The sequence below is a fragment of the Oncorhynchus mykiss genome, chromosome 4 (assembly GCF_013265735.2).
Source record: "Oncorhynchus mykiss isolate Arlee chromosome 4, USDA_OmykA_1.1, whole genome shotgun sequence".
Classification (NCBI taxonomy): Eukaryota; Metazoa; Chordata; class Actinopteri; order Salmoniformes; family Salmonidae; genus Oncorhynchus; species Oncorhynchus mykiss.
In genome coordinates this window covers 10,894,687-10,913,315 of record NC_048568.1, presented here as the reverse complement: position 1 = coordinate 10,913,315, position 18,629 = coordinate 10,894,687, and the positions used below count along the sequence as shown (strand labels likewise).

The 18,629-nt window shown below is 48.2% G+C and overlaps 1 protein-coding gene across 11 annotated transcripts in view; it reads left to right on the top strand.

Moving 5' to 3' along the window:
• The window catches only part of arid1b (AT rich interactive domain 1B (SWI1-like)), a 110,672-nt gene that overhangs the window by 82,842 nt on the left and 9,201 nt on the right, over positions 1–18,629 (top strand). For 9 of the 11 annotated variants that reach the window (XM_036975621.1, XM_036975620.1, XM_036975622.1 and 6 more), the window contains 11 exons: positions 540–719; positions 4,696–5,065; positions 5,424–5,939; positions 8,953–9,119; positions 9,347–9,468; positions 10,958–11,122; positions 11,694–11,903; positions 12,212–12,425; positions 17,515–17,653; positions 17,811–17,986; positions 18,442–18,598. In XM_036975621.1, coding sequence (XP_036831516.1) covers positions 540–719; positions 4,696–5,065; positions 5,424–5,939; positions 8,953–9,119; positions 9,347–9,468; positions 10,958–11,122; positions 11,694–11,903; positions 12,212–12,425; positions 17,515–17,653; positions 17,811–17,986; positions 18,442–18,598 — 2,416 coding nt within the window. The remainder of the gene's footprint in view (positions 1–539; positions 720–4,695; positions 5,066–5,423; positions 5,940–8,952; positions 9,120–9,346; positions 9,469–10,957; positions 11,123–11,693; positions 11,904–12,211; positions 12,426–17,514; positions 17,654–17,810; positions 17,987–18,441; positions 18,599–18,629) is intronic. The other 2 variants (XM_036975616.1, XM_036975618.1) reach the window with 2 other exon arrangements.

Genomic DNA, 18,629 nt, shown 5'->3' with positions numbered 1-18,629 from the left:
GGCGGCAATTTTATTTATCGTCTTTTCATTTTTTTGAACGGAAAAGCCGGCTAATACCGGCTAACGGAAACATTGAGACAGGGTAAGGAAACAGTATGTAATTTGGGTAAACTATCCCTTGAAGTGGTAGTGAGGTACTGTATTCAAATGATTGTCTCACTACTATGCCCTTAGATGTGGTTTTGATCAAGATGAAAAGTTCAAATTTATAACAGATGAGACCTTTTCTGCAGTGGCCGGGCGGATGTATTAGCTCTTGTGGTATTTGTCGCCCTATTCAGATCAATTTAAATGTTTATTTGGTCGTTCGCTGTAGCATTTTAGTAGTGCTTTTCAACAGACAAGGCTAAGTGTTACCATTCAATTGAAGTGAGTTCACTTACATTGAACAGACTTGCAACATTGACAATTGGGTTCTCATATCATTGAGTGCGTGAGAGATTATTAGAAATGTCTATTTTTTTAAGTACCCCCATTCTAACCTTCCTTTAGTTCGGGTCTCAGTTTGAATGCATTTAAGATTCTCTCCCTCCCTGCAGGGTTCCCACCTGCCACGCAGCGGAACACCCCAGGCCCCCAGCAGTCGGGCCAGGGGCCCCCCGTGTCCCCTCACCCCTCCCTGGGGGGCTCCATGCACCCGGGCTCCTATCATCAGCAGCAGCAGCAGGGGGGCCCTGGCCCCTCGTACGGATCCCAGACCAGCCAGTACGGCCCCCAAGGTAATATTCCGCTCCAGGGGGAAGTTTCCCCGAAGTACAAAACTAGGATCAGCTTCCCCACCCCCAATCCTAACCTTAACCATTTAGTAGGGGAAATGCAAAGCTGACCTAAGATCAGCATCTAAGGGCACTTCCCCACAAGGGGATACAGCCTCCGTGCTAGGGACTGATGAGTATGTCGGTGCCCAGTAAGACAGTCCAGCCCGTTTCTTCACCCTAGTCTGGCCTATAGAAAGACTCAGTCTTTACTTAACTCACTTTATTGTCCACTTGGGAAATGTGTTGCAGTGTGATGTACACATTTAAATGGTGTTTAAGAAACAGGACAAGAACCATGCATACAGTACACAACGAATTCACAATAACAGTTATATACAGTATGAGAGAAGAGCGGCCTGCTGGGGTTAGTGGGTGGATAGGGGGGACACTCTCGCCCCTGAAGCAGAAGGCTATATTTGACATTTACATTTAGCTCTTATCCAGAGCAACTTACAGAAGCAATTAGGGTTAAGTGCGTTGCTCAGTGGCACATCGACAGATTTTTTTTCATGTTGTTGTGTTGGGGATTTGAACCAGTGACCTTACGGTAACTGGCCCAATGCTCTAACCACTAGGCTACCTGCCACCTAGTGGAATGGTGCCAGTGCTATGACTATCCTATGGCCCAACTCCAACACGTTTCTACAGGGTTGGAGAGAGCTGGGCTTTTTCCGCAGCTAAGTAAATCTCCAATCAACCTCCAAGTTTTCCATTCTCTACATATACTGTACTCTCCCTCCCCTCCCGTGTGTGTGTGTGTGTGTGTGTGTGTGTGTCAGGGCTGGGGTAATGGAGGAGAGCTGTGTGGCTGGCTGTGCTATCCAGCAGACCTGGGTTCAAATACTATTTGAAATAATTTCAAATACTTTATCTGGGCTTGATTGAGCTTGCCTGGCTCAATGGAACCAAAATAATAGTCCCAAAACTCTAAACCCCTCCAACCTTGCACTCTACAGGGACTAAGGCAAATGCTCGAAGTATCTGAAAGATTTCAAATAGTATTTGAACCCAGGTCTAGTGTGTGGTGTTCAGAGCCTACTCCAGGCCTAGCAGGGCAACAGAGCAGAGCAGTGGCACACACACACAAGCAAGGACTATTAATCAGGCTTCTGGAGCGGGTGGGGGCGAGGACCAGAGCTATGAAAACACACACACATCGGCCACGCATTCATCATAAAGGCACAACGCATGAGATGGATTACCATAATGACCCAATGTGTGTGTGAGCCCCCGCTCCAGATGAGTACACACAACCCAGCACACACACACACACATTGGTTCATGGGTTGGTTTTCTTCCTCAGCTGAAACAACAGAGTAGCTTGATGAATGCTGCACAGCAGGCTTTCATCCAGTCAACCAAAGGGTTCTCGACGCGCCGCATGTCTCCAGTAATTCAAATAACTACATTCCAACGTCTCAACCCTAAAGAAAGCCTAAAACAGAGGCCCCTTCACAACTATCTATAAGCATCTATGCAACAGCCCTGAGCAGTACAGATCCCTGTGGGCGCTGGTCAAAAGTAGTGTATCATAAAGGGAATAGGGTTCTATTTGTGACTCCATAGACTTTCTGTGGACACTCAGGGAGGTGGAGGGGGGTTTACCTAGTCTCTGATCCGTGTCACACCCAAAGATGTATACAGTGAACAAAAATATAAACGCAATATAAACATGTAAAGTGTTGAAGTTAAAGATCCCAGAACTGTGCAAATACACACGAAAAAAAGCTTATTTCTCTCAAATTTGTTTACATCCCTGTTATAGTGGGAGCGGGCAATTGGCATGCTGACGGCAGGAATGTCCACCAGAGGTGTTGCCAAAGAATGTAATGTTAATTTCTCTACCATAAGCCGCCTCCAATGTTGTTTTTGAGAATTTGTCAGTACTTCCAACCGGCCTCACAACCGCAGACCACTATGGCGTCGTATGGGCGAGCGGTTTGCTGACGTCATCATTATGAACAGAGTGCTCCAAGGTGGCGGTGGGGTTATGGTATGGGCAGGCATAAGCTAAGGACAATGAACACAACATTTTATCGATGCCGATTTGAATGCACAGAGACACCTTGATGAGATCCTGAGGCCCATTATGGTGCCATTCATCCGCCGCCATCATCTCATGTTTCCGCATGATAATGCACAGCTCCATGTCACAAAGATCTGTACACAATTCCTGGAAGCTGAAAATGTCCCAGTTATTCCATGGCCTGCATACTCACTGGACATGTCACCCATTGAACATGTTTGGGATGCTCTGGATCGACGTGTACGACAGTGTGTTCCAGTTTCCTCCAATATCTAGCAACTTCGCACAGCCATTGAAGAGGAGTGGGACATTACAAGGACACAATCAACAGCCTGATCAACTCTATGCAAAGGAGATGTGTCACGCTGGATGAGGCGAATGGAGGTTACACCAGATACTGACTGGTTTTCTGATCCATGCCCCTACTTTTTTTTTTTTTTTAAGGTATCTGTGACCAACAGATGAATATCTGTTTTCCCAGTTGTGAAAAAACTGTAACTCAGTAAAAATCTTTAAAATGGTTGAATGTTGCATTTACGTTTTTGTTCAGTGTATAAATCAAATTAAATCGGTCACATACACATATTTAGCAGACGCTATTGCGGGTGTAGCGAAATGCTTGTGTTCCTAACTCCAACAGTGCGGTAGTATCTAATATACTATTGTCTTTTATATATATATATATATATAGAGAGAGAATATATGTATATATATAGAGAGAATATACACACACACACTAGAATGACTGAAAAAAGATTTAGGAAGATATAGAAATGCATTTATTAATGTCTACATTTAGTTTTTACAACATGTATTATATTACAGACACCTTAATGCAAACTTCTAAATGATGTCTGAGCTATAAAAACATTTTTAAGTCATGTTATTTTCCCCACTACAACAAAAACTACTTAAATACATGTAATTTTGTCCTTGAAATATTGTAGAATTCCTATGGCGGACTGCACTTTCTGGGGAAGGTATGGCCGACCCAGTGGTTTCACAGCCTCTCATTGACCAATACATAGCATCAGCAATCCAGGGTTAAAAACATCACTGGTCACACCCTCTGTTCCCCAGGGGGATTCTGGGTATAACATGACTCTACAGAGGAGCTGTCGCTGCCAGATCATTTCCATATACACTGAGTGTACAAATCATAGACTGACCAGGTGAATCCAGGTGAATGCTATGATCCCTTATTGATGTCACGTGTTAAATTCACTTCAATCAGTGTAGATGAAGGGCAGGAGACAGGTTAAAGAAGGATTGTTAAGCCTTGAGACAATTCAGAGGGTGAAGACAAAGATTTAGGTACCAGGCGCATCGGTTTGAGTGTGTCAAGAACTGCGACACTGCAGGCTTTTTCATGCTCAACAGTTAGTCTGGCTGCCAGGACTTAGGCCTACACTTCCCCACTCCTATCCTCTCATCCCCCTCTTCTGTTCTTCTCTCTTCTATCCCTCTTTCCTCCTCACATCATCTCTTTCTCTCATCCTCCTCTGCCTTTGAACAGAGCTCGTTATAGGGGCAGACCTATAATAACTCCAGGAAGAGCCAAAATGGCAGCTCTCCCTCCAATGCCATGGCCGAGAGTCTTTTTGGAAGTCTCACGTGACAAAAGCATCTCTGTGCCCCCCCCCCCACTCTTGTGAAATACACTATAACAGATTGTGAAAGTAACCGGTCTGGCTGGAGTGAACATCCAGTGTCACAGAGGAACATGAGGCAATGCTCTGTTCACATCACATTGCTTGCATCCCAAATAGCATCCTATTCCCTATGTAGTGCACTACTTTTGACCAGGGCCCCTGCTTTTGAAAGTCTTAACATAGATAGAAGAATGAAGTGTCTGTGAATCAAGCTGATGATTCTCAGTCCTGATGAGTTACTGTATTTCTCTGTCTCTAGGTAACTACCCCAGGCCCCCGAACTACGGCGGGGCTCCCAGTGCCAACTACAGCGGCCCCGGCCCTGGCATGAGCAACAGTTTGGGCATGAACGCCAGCAGCCCCATGCATGGCCAGGGCCCCGGACAGCCCTGTGGCTCCATGCCCGCCGGGCGAGGCTTGGGTCCAGGGGCCAGCGGGCGCCCCTACCCCTGTGCCACCACCAACACCATGGCCCCCACCTCTCCCAGCATGCCGCAGCCTGCCGGACAGGGTCAGGGCATGAGACCGCCCCTGCCCAACGTTAATCGCAAGCCGGGCCACGAGGCAGGCCCCGGCCCCAACGCCATGCAGGGTCCAAACGCTGGTTCCAACCCCTCTGCCCAGGGCCGGTGAGTCAAGACAGGGGCCAGGGAGGGCCACAGAAGGGTTATACATGCTAATAGTGCACGTCCCAAATTACATACTACCCCCTATTTTCTTTTACCCCCTTTTTTTTACCAGGGCCCATATGGCATTTTACCAGAGCCATAGGGGATATTGGGGATATTGTGCCATTTGGGATGCAACCAAGGGCTATACTGACACATAAGTTAATCATGTTCACATTCACTCCTCCACACCCCGCATCCACCCATCTTTCACACACTAAGGTTATGAGGTGTGTACTAAAGAACGCTACATACTTTTTCCTCATGTCTCTGTGTGAGTTTGGAAACCAAAGACTTCTCCTTCCGTCCTTCACTCCAGGCCTCCCTACACGCGCTCCCCTGCCTACCCCAGCCAGGCTTGGCCTGGGGTCCGTCCTCCCCTCTCTCCCTCCCCCCATCCCCACCCACAAACCTCCCCACACCCTCAACCTCATCCCCAATACAGCCCCCATCCTCACCCTCAACCCCATCCCCATTATCACCCCCAAACCTCCCCACACCCCCATCCCCAACACAGCCCCCAACCTCATCCCCAACACAGCCACCATCCTCAACCCCATCCCCATTATCAGCCCCAAACCTCCCCACACCCCTATCCTCACCCCCAAGACAGCCCTCATCCTCGACCCCACCCACATCCTCGACCCCACCCTCAACCCCATCACTCTCCCTCCACCCACCCCCATCATCAGCCCCACCCTCACCCCCAAACCTCCCCACACCCCCATCCCCGACCCCATCACCCTCCCCACTCTCCTTCCTACCACCCCCAGGTCAGCAGTGCAAAGAGCCATATCCATCCCATGATGCAGCAGCAGCAGGCTGAGCAGTACGGGTAGGTGTCAGTGTCACGGCTGCAGTCTGTAATACAGACTCTGCATGCTGCTGTCCACTGGTCACATCACTAACCTAACCCTGGGCTGCATTGGAGACACTTTCCCCCCGCTCACTCAGACAGACTAACCCTGGGCTCCACTGAGGCTCTGCTGCACAGGAGTCCCACTCCTCAACTGTGGGTTGTTGAGACTAACCTGGCCACTGGCCAGTAAACACGGGCATGTTTTCTCTCCTGCTACTGCATGGCTTCGTCAGAGACCAGCGGATGTGTACAGTACTTTATTTGCACCGTCGAAGAAATCCCTTGACAAATCAGAGAAAAGGGCCAAGCAATATTATGACCCTGCAAAGTCAAAACAATGCTGATTAGAAATTCAGAACTTGATTGAAATAAAACATGGGCAACGCAAAAGGATTGGATATATTATTAGCGAGACTGCCAGTGCTCCCTCTAAGCTGCGCGCGTGTGTGAGGCGCGCAGCTCCCCCAGGACTGCCGCACAGAAGAAATATCAGCCCATGCAGAGAAGCATGAGATTGAACTTTTCCCCCTTAGTTAACTATCAACGTTTCCCTTTACTGTGGGAATTGCGATAGAATCAACGCAATGTTAGCCACTTTCAATACAACCTTCTGAAACAAAAGGAACTATGCAAGACTTAATCTCTTACATAGTTAATATGTAAAACTTTCTTGTAGGCATAACGCATCGGAGTAGGATTCTATTGCATTGACAGGCACCACTCAGCCCGTACTCTACACACTAACCGGTGCGGCATAACCAATCAGAGCTACGGTAGGCCTGTATGTAAATAGACCATTGCCATATATGGATCTGTATAGAACAAGCAGGGCCCGCACACTGTTAAAGCTCCCCAATTCACCAATTCAGCGTTTCCTTCCGAAACGGATCTTCATCAGGTCAAACACACTGAGGGTTCACATCCCAAAATATACACATTTCACCTCACATGACCATTGCGTACATGGTGAGTGCAAAAAACATATGTATATCTCTAATAATTAAATAACAACGAGATGGGTGCATGTAATGGTTCCAGAACATAATATATATTTGCAAAATGACCAAGTAGGTGACCTGGAAGGCAAGACAAATCAAAGTGACATGTTCATGAAAGAAATGGTCTGATATCAAACTCCTGGCTCAGACCTCTAGGAGACATGGTACACAAACGCTGAATCCAATCCTATTCTCTTCTCAATAATAGATGTTAGTTAGTGAGTTATTAGCCCAGTTATAGATCATTTGTAGTCAGAAATTGGGGGAGTCATAGCTTTCTACGAGAACACAAAACGTGTACATTTCTAGACATCTTTGAGAAGCCAGAAAAATAGCTTTTTTTGTTTTTAAGGGGCAGTGTTGTATTTGAGACAGGCTTGAATAAGCTAAGTAGCCAAAAGGCAGAGGGCAGGATCATTGTCCTGATTCTCTGTAATAATTAATGGTCATGTGGTTTCTTGCACCAAACAACACGACAACATGTTCAGTCAACTCCTTGTCTGAAGGACAAGTGGATAAACGAGTTCATGTCAACCTCTGCATGGTTTTTTTTTTTTTCTTCTTAAAGTCTCATGGAATGTTGGCCTACATTGAACACCACTCATTGGCTGGTACTGTAGGCTGAACGATAGAACAGCTATTTCCGTGTTACCATATTATGGGATGCATTTTCTACATTGTTTTTGACAGTAGGCCACTCTGGTAGGCCTACATTATGATCAAATAGCCACAGTATCCTCTTTGACCACTGTCTGAAACTGTAACTTAAAGCGGGTACAGCCTCAGTGTTCACAGTAAACGCGTGATGGAAGTTGCACAGACCTGAAATTTGCTCAGTGGCCCCCCAAAAATTGAGGGACCATTTCGGCCAGACCGAGTGAGAGAGGGAAGGTAAATCCAATCCCCTGTAGCATTGGTTGGATTGTTCGCTCCATTAGTTTAGTATTGATTTAATTGGTCATGTAGATGGTCTCATTATTAGCATCAGTGGATTGGGAGAGGAATGAATGTTGGTACCGGGGGTGGGAGAAGACAATGGTTGTATCCCAAATGGCACCCTTTGGGCCCTGGTCAAAAGTAGTGCTCCATGCAGGGAATATGGTGCCATTTGGTACTGGTTGGGTATGGACGTGTTTCTCCAATAGAGGTCGGGGACGTTACTCATTTAATTTCCCCTCTAAGGGAAATGGAAGAGGGAGGAATCGAGGCGTGTGCTGTGTTTGAGTACTTCCCAATAATCTTTCTTTTCTCCTGAAGTGTGCACTCCTTCACTACTTCCCACAAATCTAAAAGCATTGGATTTGTGTAGGCATGAGCTAGAAGGAGTTTCCACTATATTTCTTATATCGTTAATTTCCCTTTGAATCGGTGAAGGGAAGTGAACGAGTGCACACTTTTGGGGGGAAGGAGACATTATTAGGATGCACCCTCTGTGTGGCGCACAGGGAGCCTGACGGTGGGTGGGAGCAGTGAACACAGGGGGTTTCTTCTCACTGCTCCCCAGCCTTTAGATGTGCATATTATTCCCCCCCCCCCCCCCCCAGGATTTAGTGTTGTAAATGTTCGCTCTCCTTCCTCTGTTTTAACAGTGCGTTTTCTTTGAGGCGTTGAGAAAAGCTGCTGCCGGACTGCTTTTCATTACCGACATGCACTATTCATATTGTCTCTTGCTCACAACTAAAATCCCTCAATCTACCAATACTTCCATCTGTCCGTCAGTTCAACTTGAATGTACTGTATAACAGCGGAGACTGGTGGCACTTTAAACCGGAGGACCGACTCCTAGTAATGGCTGAACTGGAATGAATATGGATTCCCGGTGTTTGAGGCGGTTCCGTTCATTCCATTCCAGCCAGAACTGTGAGCTGTCCTCCGCTCACTAGCCTCCACTGATAGTTGAGTGGACTGTATGAATATAATGCCTTTGGTAATGATGTTATGTATTAAGGTGATGGTAAATGACTAATCCAAACTCTTGGTCTGGTTTTCAGGCAGGGAATGACCCCCATGCCGCACCACCCAGGCATGAACCCCATGGGCCCCGGAGGTGTGGGCCCCAGCCCTGGAGGCCTCTACAGCCAGCAGCCAGGGGCTAACACCTCTGGAAGGATGACTCCACAGGGGCCCCACCCGCTCTACAACGCACCCCCACCCTCAGGTATGCCATGCATTCTGACAAGGCAGCTAACTAATAGCCTGTTCCCAGATCTGTTTGTGTTGTATAGCCAACTCATATGATCATTCATGGGCATAGGAGTTGTCTGTAAAACACAAACAGATCTGGGTTGAAACTCGCTAACTAGCCCAATGTCTTTTTACATGTATACCAGACAAGCCCCAGTATAACAGTGAACAAGAGCCTAACCCCCTTTCCCGTCGCCACAGGGCCCATGCAGATGGGAGGAGAGGGGATGGTGGGTCCCCCTGACCCCAAACGGAGGCCTCCAGAGCAGCACAGGGAGGGCAGCACTCCTGCCCCTGCCGTCGAACCACCACCTAAACCCAAGGTACCAGCTATCGCTCTAACAGAGGCATCCGCTTTTCCTCTCCGTCTCTTTTACATGTACTCGTTTCCTGCCAGTGCCTCTGAAAGCATGTCCTAATAATGCATGTGTTTGGATGAGGAACCTGAATGTGGCAAAGCGCAGCAAACACCGCATCTAACGAGGCAGCAGACAAAAAGGAACACAGAACTGAGAAAAACATTCTTGAGTCGTTGTGAGGATTTTCTAAAGGAAGAAGCACTGACATCGGTTCGCTTTCTCCATCTCTATCATAGTCTTCTTCTGTGCCCACTGGGAGAGAGAATGCCAAAATAAATACTGCTTTATAGCGGTGCCATTTTGTATTAAAAAAGGCTTTTCATGCTCTCTTTTCAGCATATTGTTCATCATTATTACCCCACTCATGACTGTGTGAGTGAGTGTCTTTTTTTGACTGATTGTGGATGTGTGACAGACAGGCGTACCAAAATAACCTGTCTCCAGTCAACTGCAAAGAACTTGTTACTGTTCACAATGCTCTCTCTCTCACGGGCTCCCATTTCTCTTGTCAGAGCTTCTTTTGGGGTTTTCCTGTTTTTTTCTCTCTCTCTCTCTCGTTTCACCCCCCTCCCCTCCCTTGTTTCAAATTCCCCTCTCGCTGGTTTAGTTTGGTATTTGTACTCCTCTTAGTTCCAGACATAGTTGTGTGAATGTGAACAACTTTTTTTTTTCTCTCCTTCCCGCGTTCATTTGAGTCTGTTCACCTCATTACTGGCTGGTGAGAAAGGCCTCTTGATCACAAACTACTGAAAGAGGTCTGTCAGCCCAACTCGTCTGTGAGGAACTTCTGTTATTTCTGTTCTGTCTCAGGTCTAGTTAATGATCACTCCTCCTATATTTGCCTGGCTTTGTGCGTTTCTGCTGTCAGGGCAAAGACCGCAGCAGTAGCTAGCACGGCTTCATGTTTCAACTCGTGAGAACATAAGAGTACTAGTAATAACGGCTTGTGGCCTTTGGTGCTAAAGCTCCTTGCCTGCTCCTGTTTGGCTGCCTGCCCTAGAATGCTGTTGCTCAAACCCGTCTAGTATGGCTGCTCTCACCGTGTAGTTTCCACCGTGTGATTTTCCAATTGTGTTGGAATATTTTGAAGCCAGTCAAACCTGCCTGAAAGACTCCAGGTGTGACTGAGAGAAGGGCCATCGGGGAGAAGAAAGGGGGGGGGGGGGGGGGGAACGCAGAGAAAGAGCGAGCGAGGCAGGCGAAAGGTTGCATACTGGCTCGGGTTTCTCTGTGGGGTTTCTCCGTAGTGTAGTTACACACACACACGCGCGCGTTGGCTTCAGACCGCTGAGTGCTCACTCACAGGATGCCTTTGAGGAAAGGTTTTGCATGATTGTTTGACTCTGTTTTTGTGAGAAAGTGTATGAAAGTCCGACCTGAAATCTCTCTCATCACGTGTGCGTGCGGCGTGCGTGTGTTTTATGTTTTTGTTTCCGTCTATTCCCCGTCGCAGGACCGCTACAGCTCCTCTCAGTGTATGTCCCAGCCCCCCACCCCGTGTCCCCTGTCCCCCAGCCCTGCTAGTCTGTCCTCTTGTCACGGGGCGCAGGACAGCAGAGATATCATTAGCAGCCACCCTGCTGTCGCTGGGGCCTGGCCAAAGACCCCCACCAGCCCTGTAAGTGCCTCAAGCACTTTTACTCAGCTTGTTGTTTACAAAAAAAAAATGTTACATTTTGTTTGTCTTTGTTTTTTGACGCCTGAAATGTGATTGTGTTGTCGTTATTTGTGACCGAGACTTTCTTATTAAGACATGCATGCAATTGGAGCTGGACAAAAGGATTCCCTTCTAACACTCTCTTTCCTCCTACCTCTTTCCCATACGGCGCTGGTTACCTGGCAGTCCTGCTGCCCCACAATATCTCAAATGCTTCTCTTGTCACATGAAACTCTCTAGTTTGTATTGCGTATTATTGTTAGGATGATTGATTGTGTTAATGAGAAAGTTCTCCAATCCTGTGAGTGGACCTGTGTCACATGCTCCGTTTCTGTTTGACAGCCGTGGGACCTACCTGGCTGTATAGCTGCCATTCAACTGGGTTTGAATGGAATATACAACAACAACAAAGTCTAATAATGTAAACCTGGATGTTGATCACATCAGTCTGTATGAAAGCGTCCATAACCAATGACAACAGTGGTAGCCCTGACTGACCTCCCCACCTCTACTATATGTCCCACCCCTTTAGAAGCCCAGCCCGGCCACCATGACCAATGAGAAGATCCGCATCCTGTATGAGATGGGTGGGGAGCCCGAGAGGAGGATGTGGGTGGACCGCTACCTGGCCTTCATGGAGGAGAGGGGCACGCCCGTACCCATGCTGCCTGCCGTGGGCAAGAAGCCCCTGGACCTATGCCGCCTCTATCTGTCTGTCCGAGAGATAGGAGGCCTGGCTATGGTGAGTCTTAAGTGGCTTCCCCTAGGTACAGATCTAGGATCAGCTTCCCCTCCCCCAATCTGAACCGTTAGTGGGGAAAATGCTGGCTGATCACAGGAACGATAGGCTGGAGACTTTAAGCAGTAGGTGTGCTGCATCTACACCTCAAATTCGTATTTCCATCAGACAGCGCCTTACGTCACCAATCGCTATTTACGGCCGATGTCACCCATCCATCCTAGTGCTACCAGATCATATACGCTTTCATACCCAACTCTGGTTGCTCAGTCTTCTGTTGGCCATGCCCTCCACCCCCCTTCCCTCTACAGGTGAACAAGAGTAAGAAGTGGAGGGAGCTGTCTACCCACCTCAACGTGGGCACGTCCAGCAGCTCCGCCAGCTCTCTGAAGAAGCAGTACATCCATTACCTGTTTGCCTTCGAGTGTAAAGTGGAGCGGGGAGAGGAGCCGCCGCTGGAGATCCCGGGAGAAACCAAGAAACAGGCCCAGGCGCACCAGGCTAGGATCCAGCCGCCCTCACCAGGTGAGTAGAGCGATGGAGATATGTATATCGTGTGTTGTAATTCTGTTTGAATCAGTGAAACGGTGGGCGTTGTCCAGGAGGTAGGCTCATGCCCTCTGGGTCGTGTCGGCTCGGACAAGGCTTACTTTACTAGGAACTGTAGCCACGTCACTGAGCTGTGACCTGTTGCTTGTGACACAGGCGGGTTGGCTGACAACGTCACGAAAACTATGGGCGCGCATCGATGTGGCCCGGAAGGCCGTGCTGGTGTTATGCTTCTGAGCGGCCAGATGGCTAGCAGCAGTGACAAGAAGCTGCCGTGTGGCGTATCGTAGGTGGCTCGTTTCAGCCAGTCGTATCTTGTTCTTGACACCACGTCTTGTTTTGAGGTGTTTTGCTAATACGGCTAAAGCGTATGCTAATACGGCTAAAGCGTTTAGCTAGCTAACCGACAACTGTAACGATGTATTTGAGAGACAACAAGTGCTCATGGTGCAAATGTATTTATATTTTCAATTAACATTTGGAGACGAAATCTAGTTTTAAACAGCCAACCCCATCTGTTTTGCCCCATAGTTGCACGCGTGTCCTGTTTTTGTTGTTGCTAAACAACCAACCCGTCCATGCAGTGCAATACAGACCTGTAATAACGCATTCATCTATGCTATGTCCCACATGCGGTGAGTTTACCGCCCTTCACTCATTCCTCTGTAGATATAGGAACATTACAACAAGTCATTGTGTGTAACACCTGCTGTACGTCCAAGGTGTGAATGCTGTGTGTGTAGACGAGAGTGATAAGCTACCTGCTGCTGTGGTTGACAAATATGTACAGCCGTGCATAGTCATCATACACAGGCATGAACAGGGGGACATGCATACATCCACAGGCAGCCCCGTACGGTGTGTCTAATCTAAGCACATCCTCTGCTCACTCATCCGGCCCTCCAGTTAATCCATCTCCATTCTCCCTGGGCGCTACTCCCTCCCAGCACGTGGGTCTATTTCTGTCTGACAGGTGATTGTGTCAAACTGCGAGAGGGAGGGAGAGGGGAGAGCTGTCAGACAGCCAGCTGTAGGATCCCCCCCCCCCCCCCCCCCCCCCCAGGCGAGATGGTTGATGTCAGAGGGAGAGCGAAAGAGGGGGGGGGGGAGAAACACAGTTAAGACCGGGGGGGTGGGGGGGGGGGGGTAGAGCTGTCAAGCAGCGGTTGAATTACCCTTCCCCCTAGAGAAGATGAATAGGGGAGGGAGGAGTGTGGTGTGGCTGTCTGGGATATAAACAACAGTGACCTCCGTCTGACCTAGTTTCCCACAGACAGATGGACCAGTGAGGCAGCATTTTTTTTTTCTCTCTCTCTTTGTCTCTCTCTCCCTTGTTCTCGCTCTCTCCCCGCCTGATTATGGTGGGGTCATGTGGGTTCACGCTCAGAGAGAGAGGGGGAGAGGGGGAGAGCGATGGCGTGTGGCTGAACCACTTCATTGTTTACTTTTGAAACACCTCTCATTTACAAACACATTGACCTGGCCAGCCAATTCTCTCTGCCTCTCTCTCTCTCTCTGCCTCTCTTTCTCTGCCTCATATTATTACAGACAGGGTTTTTAATAATTTCCTGAATTGTCAGGTTTCTTTTATTCTGGTCTTGTATCGTTAATGAGAACAGTCATTTTGATATAAGGAGATGCCAGAATGTAAAATTCTGAATTAATTGCATGCATCCCAAATGGCACCCTATTCCCTATATGGTGCACTACTTTTTGGGAAGCCGACGTTATTGCTAGACTAAGCAGTCGTCATACATAGCAGAGCCGGCTTGAGGATCCATCTAGCCTGAATCAGAGAGGTAACATTGTTGTACCAGTGGTGTATTGTACATGTATCATAGATTTTTTTACATTTAAGTACTCATATTCATCTCGTACAATGTTGTTCTTCTCATATATTGAGTTCGAAGCATCTTTCTTTCCCAAATTCCATATATACAACACAGATTTAGATGCATATCTCTACCTCTAAACTTGCGTTTTGTCCAGGGGGTGTCCTTGTACAAGCTGCCTCATGCTACACAAACAGAAGAGGGGCTCCTTCCCTCTGGGGCGTTCTGGTTCTGACGAGGCTTACTTATACTGTACATACAGTATTGCAAAATTGTTCAAGCTCAGTCAAATTGCATGGTGACCGCTCATGGACTGCACTCTTCAAGTCATCCCACAGATTCTCGATGGGATTAAGGTCAGGGCTCTGACTACGCCACTCAAGGACATTAACCTTCTTGTCCTTCAGCCACCGTACGGTTGCTTTGGCGGTGTACTTTGCGTCATTGTCATGTGGAAACGTGAGCCATCGCCCCATTTTCAACTTCCTGGCAGAGAGCTGCAGGTTCTCCTCAAGAATCTGTCGGTATTTTGCACTGTCCATTTACCCTTCTATCCTGACAAGCGCTCCAGTCCCTGCTGAAGAGAAACACCCCCACAACAGGATGCTGCCACTGCCGTGCTTTACTGTAGGCGTGGTGTTCTTTACTGTAGGCGTGGTGTTCTTTACTGTAGGCGTGGTGTTCTTTACTGTAGGCGTGGTGTTCTTTACTGTAGGCGTGGTGTTATTTACTGTAGGCGTGGTGTTTACTGTAGGCGTGGTGTTCTTTACTGTAGGCGTGGTGTTCTTTACTGTAGGCGTGGTGTTCTTTACTGTAGGCGTGGTGTTCTTTACTGTAGGCGTGGTGGTCTTTACTGTAGGCGTGGTGTTCTTTACTGTAGGCGTGGTGTTCTGTACTGTAGGCGTGGTGGTCTTTACTGTAGGCGTGGTGGTCTTTACCGTAGGCGTGGTGGTCTTTACCGTAGGCGTGGTGTTCTTTACCGTAGGCGTGGTGTTCTTTACCGTAGGCGTGGTGTGCTTTACCGTAGGCGTGGTGTTCTTTACCGTAGGCGTGGTGGTCTTTACCGTAGGCGTGGTGGTCTTTACCGTAGGCGTGGTGTTCTTTACTGTAGGCGTGGTGTTCTTTACTGTAGGCGTGGTGTTCTTTACTGTAGGCGTGGTGTTCTTTACTGTAGGCGTGGTGTTCTGTACTGTAGGCGTGGTGGTCTTTACTGTAGGCGTGGTGGTCTTTACTGTAGGCGTGGTGGTCTTTACTGTAGGCGTGGTGTTCTTTACCGTAGGCATGGTGTTCTTTACCGTAGGCGTGGTGTTCTTTACCGTAGGCGTGGTGTTCTTTACCGTAGGCGTGGTGGTCTTTACCGTAGGTGTGGTGGTCTTTACCGTAGGCGTGGCGTTCTTTACCGTAGGCGTGGCGTTCTTTACCGTAGGCGTGGTGTTCTTTACCGTAGGCGTGGTGTTCTTTACCGTAGGCGTGGTGGTCTTTACCGTAGGCGTGGTGTTCTTTACCGTAGGCGTGGTGTTCTTTACCGTAGGCGTGGTGTTCTTTGCCGTAGGCGTGGTGGTCTTTACCGTAGGCGTGGTGGTCTTTACCGTAGGCGTAGTGGTCTTTACCGTAGGCGTGGTGGTCTTTACCGTAGGCGTGGTGTTCTTTGCCGTAGGCGTGGTGTTCTTTACCGTAGGCGTGGTGTTCTTTGCCGTAGGCGTGGTGTTCTTTGCCGTAGGCGTGGTGTTCTTTGCCGTAGGCGTGGTGTTCTTTGCCGTAGGCGTGGTGGTCTTTGCCGTAGGCGTGGTGGTCTTTACCGTAGGCGTGGTGGTCTTTACCGTAGGCGTGGTGTTCTTTACCGTAGGCGTGGTGTTCTTTACCGTAGGCGTGGTGTTCTTTACTGTAGGCGTGGTGTTCTTTACTGTAGGCGTGGTGGTCTTTACCGTAGGCGTGGTGGTCTTTACCGTAGGCGTGGTGGTCTTTACCGTAGGCGTGGTGGTCTTTACCGTAGGCGTGGTGGTCTTTGCCGTAGGCGTGGTGGTCTTTGGGTGGAAAGATGTATTGGGTTTTCGTCAAACATATAGTTTTGCGTTCAGGCCAAGAAGTAAAATTGGTCTCATCTGGCCACAGAAACTTTTGTCACTTGGTCTCGGAATCTACAATGTGCTTTTCGGCAAAGTTCAAACAAGACGTGGCTTTTTGGGGGGAAGTGGTTAGAGGCCATATTTGTGGAGCGCTTGTGATATCGTGGTCACAAGCGCCTTCAAAGTCGACATTGGTTTCTTAGCCACTCTGATCAGTCTCCTCCTCCTCCCGGTCATCCAGTTTGGAGGGAGGGCCTGATCTATGCAGGTTCTGGGTGGTGCCATACGCCTTCCACTTCTTAATAATGGTCTTACCTGTGCTCAGAGGGATAGACAAAATCTTTTTATATCCATCCCCTGACTTGTGCCTTTCCGCAACTTTATCTCCTAGATAATTTGAAAGTACCTTTCCGCCCATAGTGGATTCTTTGCTTTGAATTGAACTACTGCTTTTATTCTGAACTAATCTGTCACTATAATTGATCACAGATGGAAGCCAATTAGCTTGATTTGTGATCTGGAAGGTGGTTGGTTAAACCCCAGCAAGTTTGCAATTGCAATTGTGGGGGGGGGGGGGGGGGGGTTCACTTATTAAAATAGGGTATTTTACAGTTTTACTTTCAAATACATTTTTAGAGTTTTCATATGTATGTTTTTCCACTTGGATATTGTGGGTTACTGTGTGTAAATAAAGGGGAAAAGGCAACAAAAGGTGAACATTTTGAAAGGGGGTGGTGACTTTCTATACCCACTGTACATATCTCTGTACGGGGCAGCAGGTAGCCTAGTGGTTAGAGCGTTGGGCCAGTAACCGAAAGGTTGTTAGATCGAATCCCCGAGCTGACAAGGTAAAAAAAATAAAAATCTGTCGTTCTGCCCCTAAACAAGGCAGTTAACCCACCGTTCCTAGTCCGTCATTGTAAATAAGTATTTGTTCTTAAAATACTTGCCTGGTTAAATAAAAATATAATGCAAAAAATATGCTGTATGGCTGTGTCTTTTCCCTCAGGCTCCCTGTAGAGCCCCCATGTTTGTTGTATAATTCAGTCAATATTTCTTAAATACAAAGTGTTCAGTATCTTACTCCATTAGTTGGCTGTTACATTTACCAGAACTCTGTTTATTTAGTTTTACAATTTTGACTGCCGTTGCTCATTTTCCCCCCAGCCAACTCCGGCTCCCTACAGGGACCCCATACCCCCCAGTCTACAGGCAGCAGCTCCATGAGTGAGATGCCAGAGGGTATGAAGCGCCCCACCCCAGCCACCACACCCCACGGACACATGACCCCACAGCCAGGAAACAGGTAGAGGCCAGGGCCCGGGGGCCACTCAGTGTGTTGTAGGGATGTCCGTGTTTCTGTGTATGTTTGTGTGTGTGACTTAGTCTTACTGTATACACACATGGATACCCTTTGTATCATCCTTTCTTGTCCTCACCCCTCCTGTATGTGTCTGCCTCAGGAACAGTGGTGGAATCCGTGTCCAGGATCCCTTCTCAGAGATCAGTGACCCTGCCTTCCACAAGCGAGGGCCTATGCCCTCTGGCGCTCCCTACCAGCAGAGTGGCGGTAGTTCAGACCCCTCCGTGAGGATGCAGTACGACGCCAACAAGGACCTCTATGGAGGGCCCCAGAAAGGTGAGTGGACCAGGCGATCTTAAAACACGTAACATAACACAGTGCACTCATACATACACTGGTATTATCCCCATTGCTTGTGTGCACTGTGAATTAGATGAAAATCTACATAATACACCTATTGTCTGAATAGGATATGGTCTGGTACTTTTTAAATGTCTTTTTCGTCCTTGTTTTTGGTTAGGCCATCAGAGCCGATGTAAAAAAAACGCTCTGTAGGGATGATTGTTTCCTTAGACTATGTTGCCACCCAGTGGTCAACTGATGTACTACACACCCTTGCCTTGGATAATGCTTGATATGATTATGATTGCTGATGACATCTGAATCGCCTGTATTTGCAAAGTGCATTTACACGTACCAAGGAATTTGACCTGGTGAAAGGGTGCTGACTTAGTGTTGACACGTACTCTACATACAGTATATACAATACCATGTCTATTCTCCCTCCACAGGGCCAGGGGGAAGTGAGTCCTATGGACCAGGTCAGATGCCCAGCGGTGCCGTGCAGGATATGTACCCCCGTGCTTCTCCCTCAGGAGCCATGCCAGGGATGGGCATGGGCCCCGGCCCGCGGCCACAGTACCCCTACGGGCCTGGCTATGACAGAAGGTGTGTATTCTGCTAACCATAGTAGATGCGT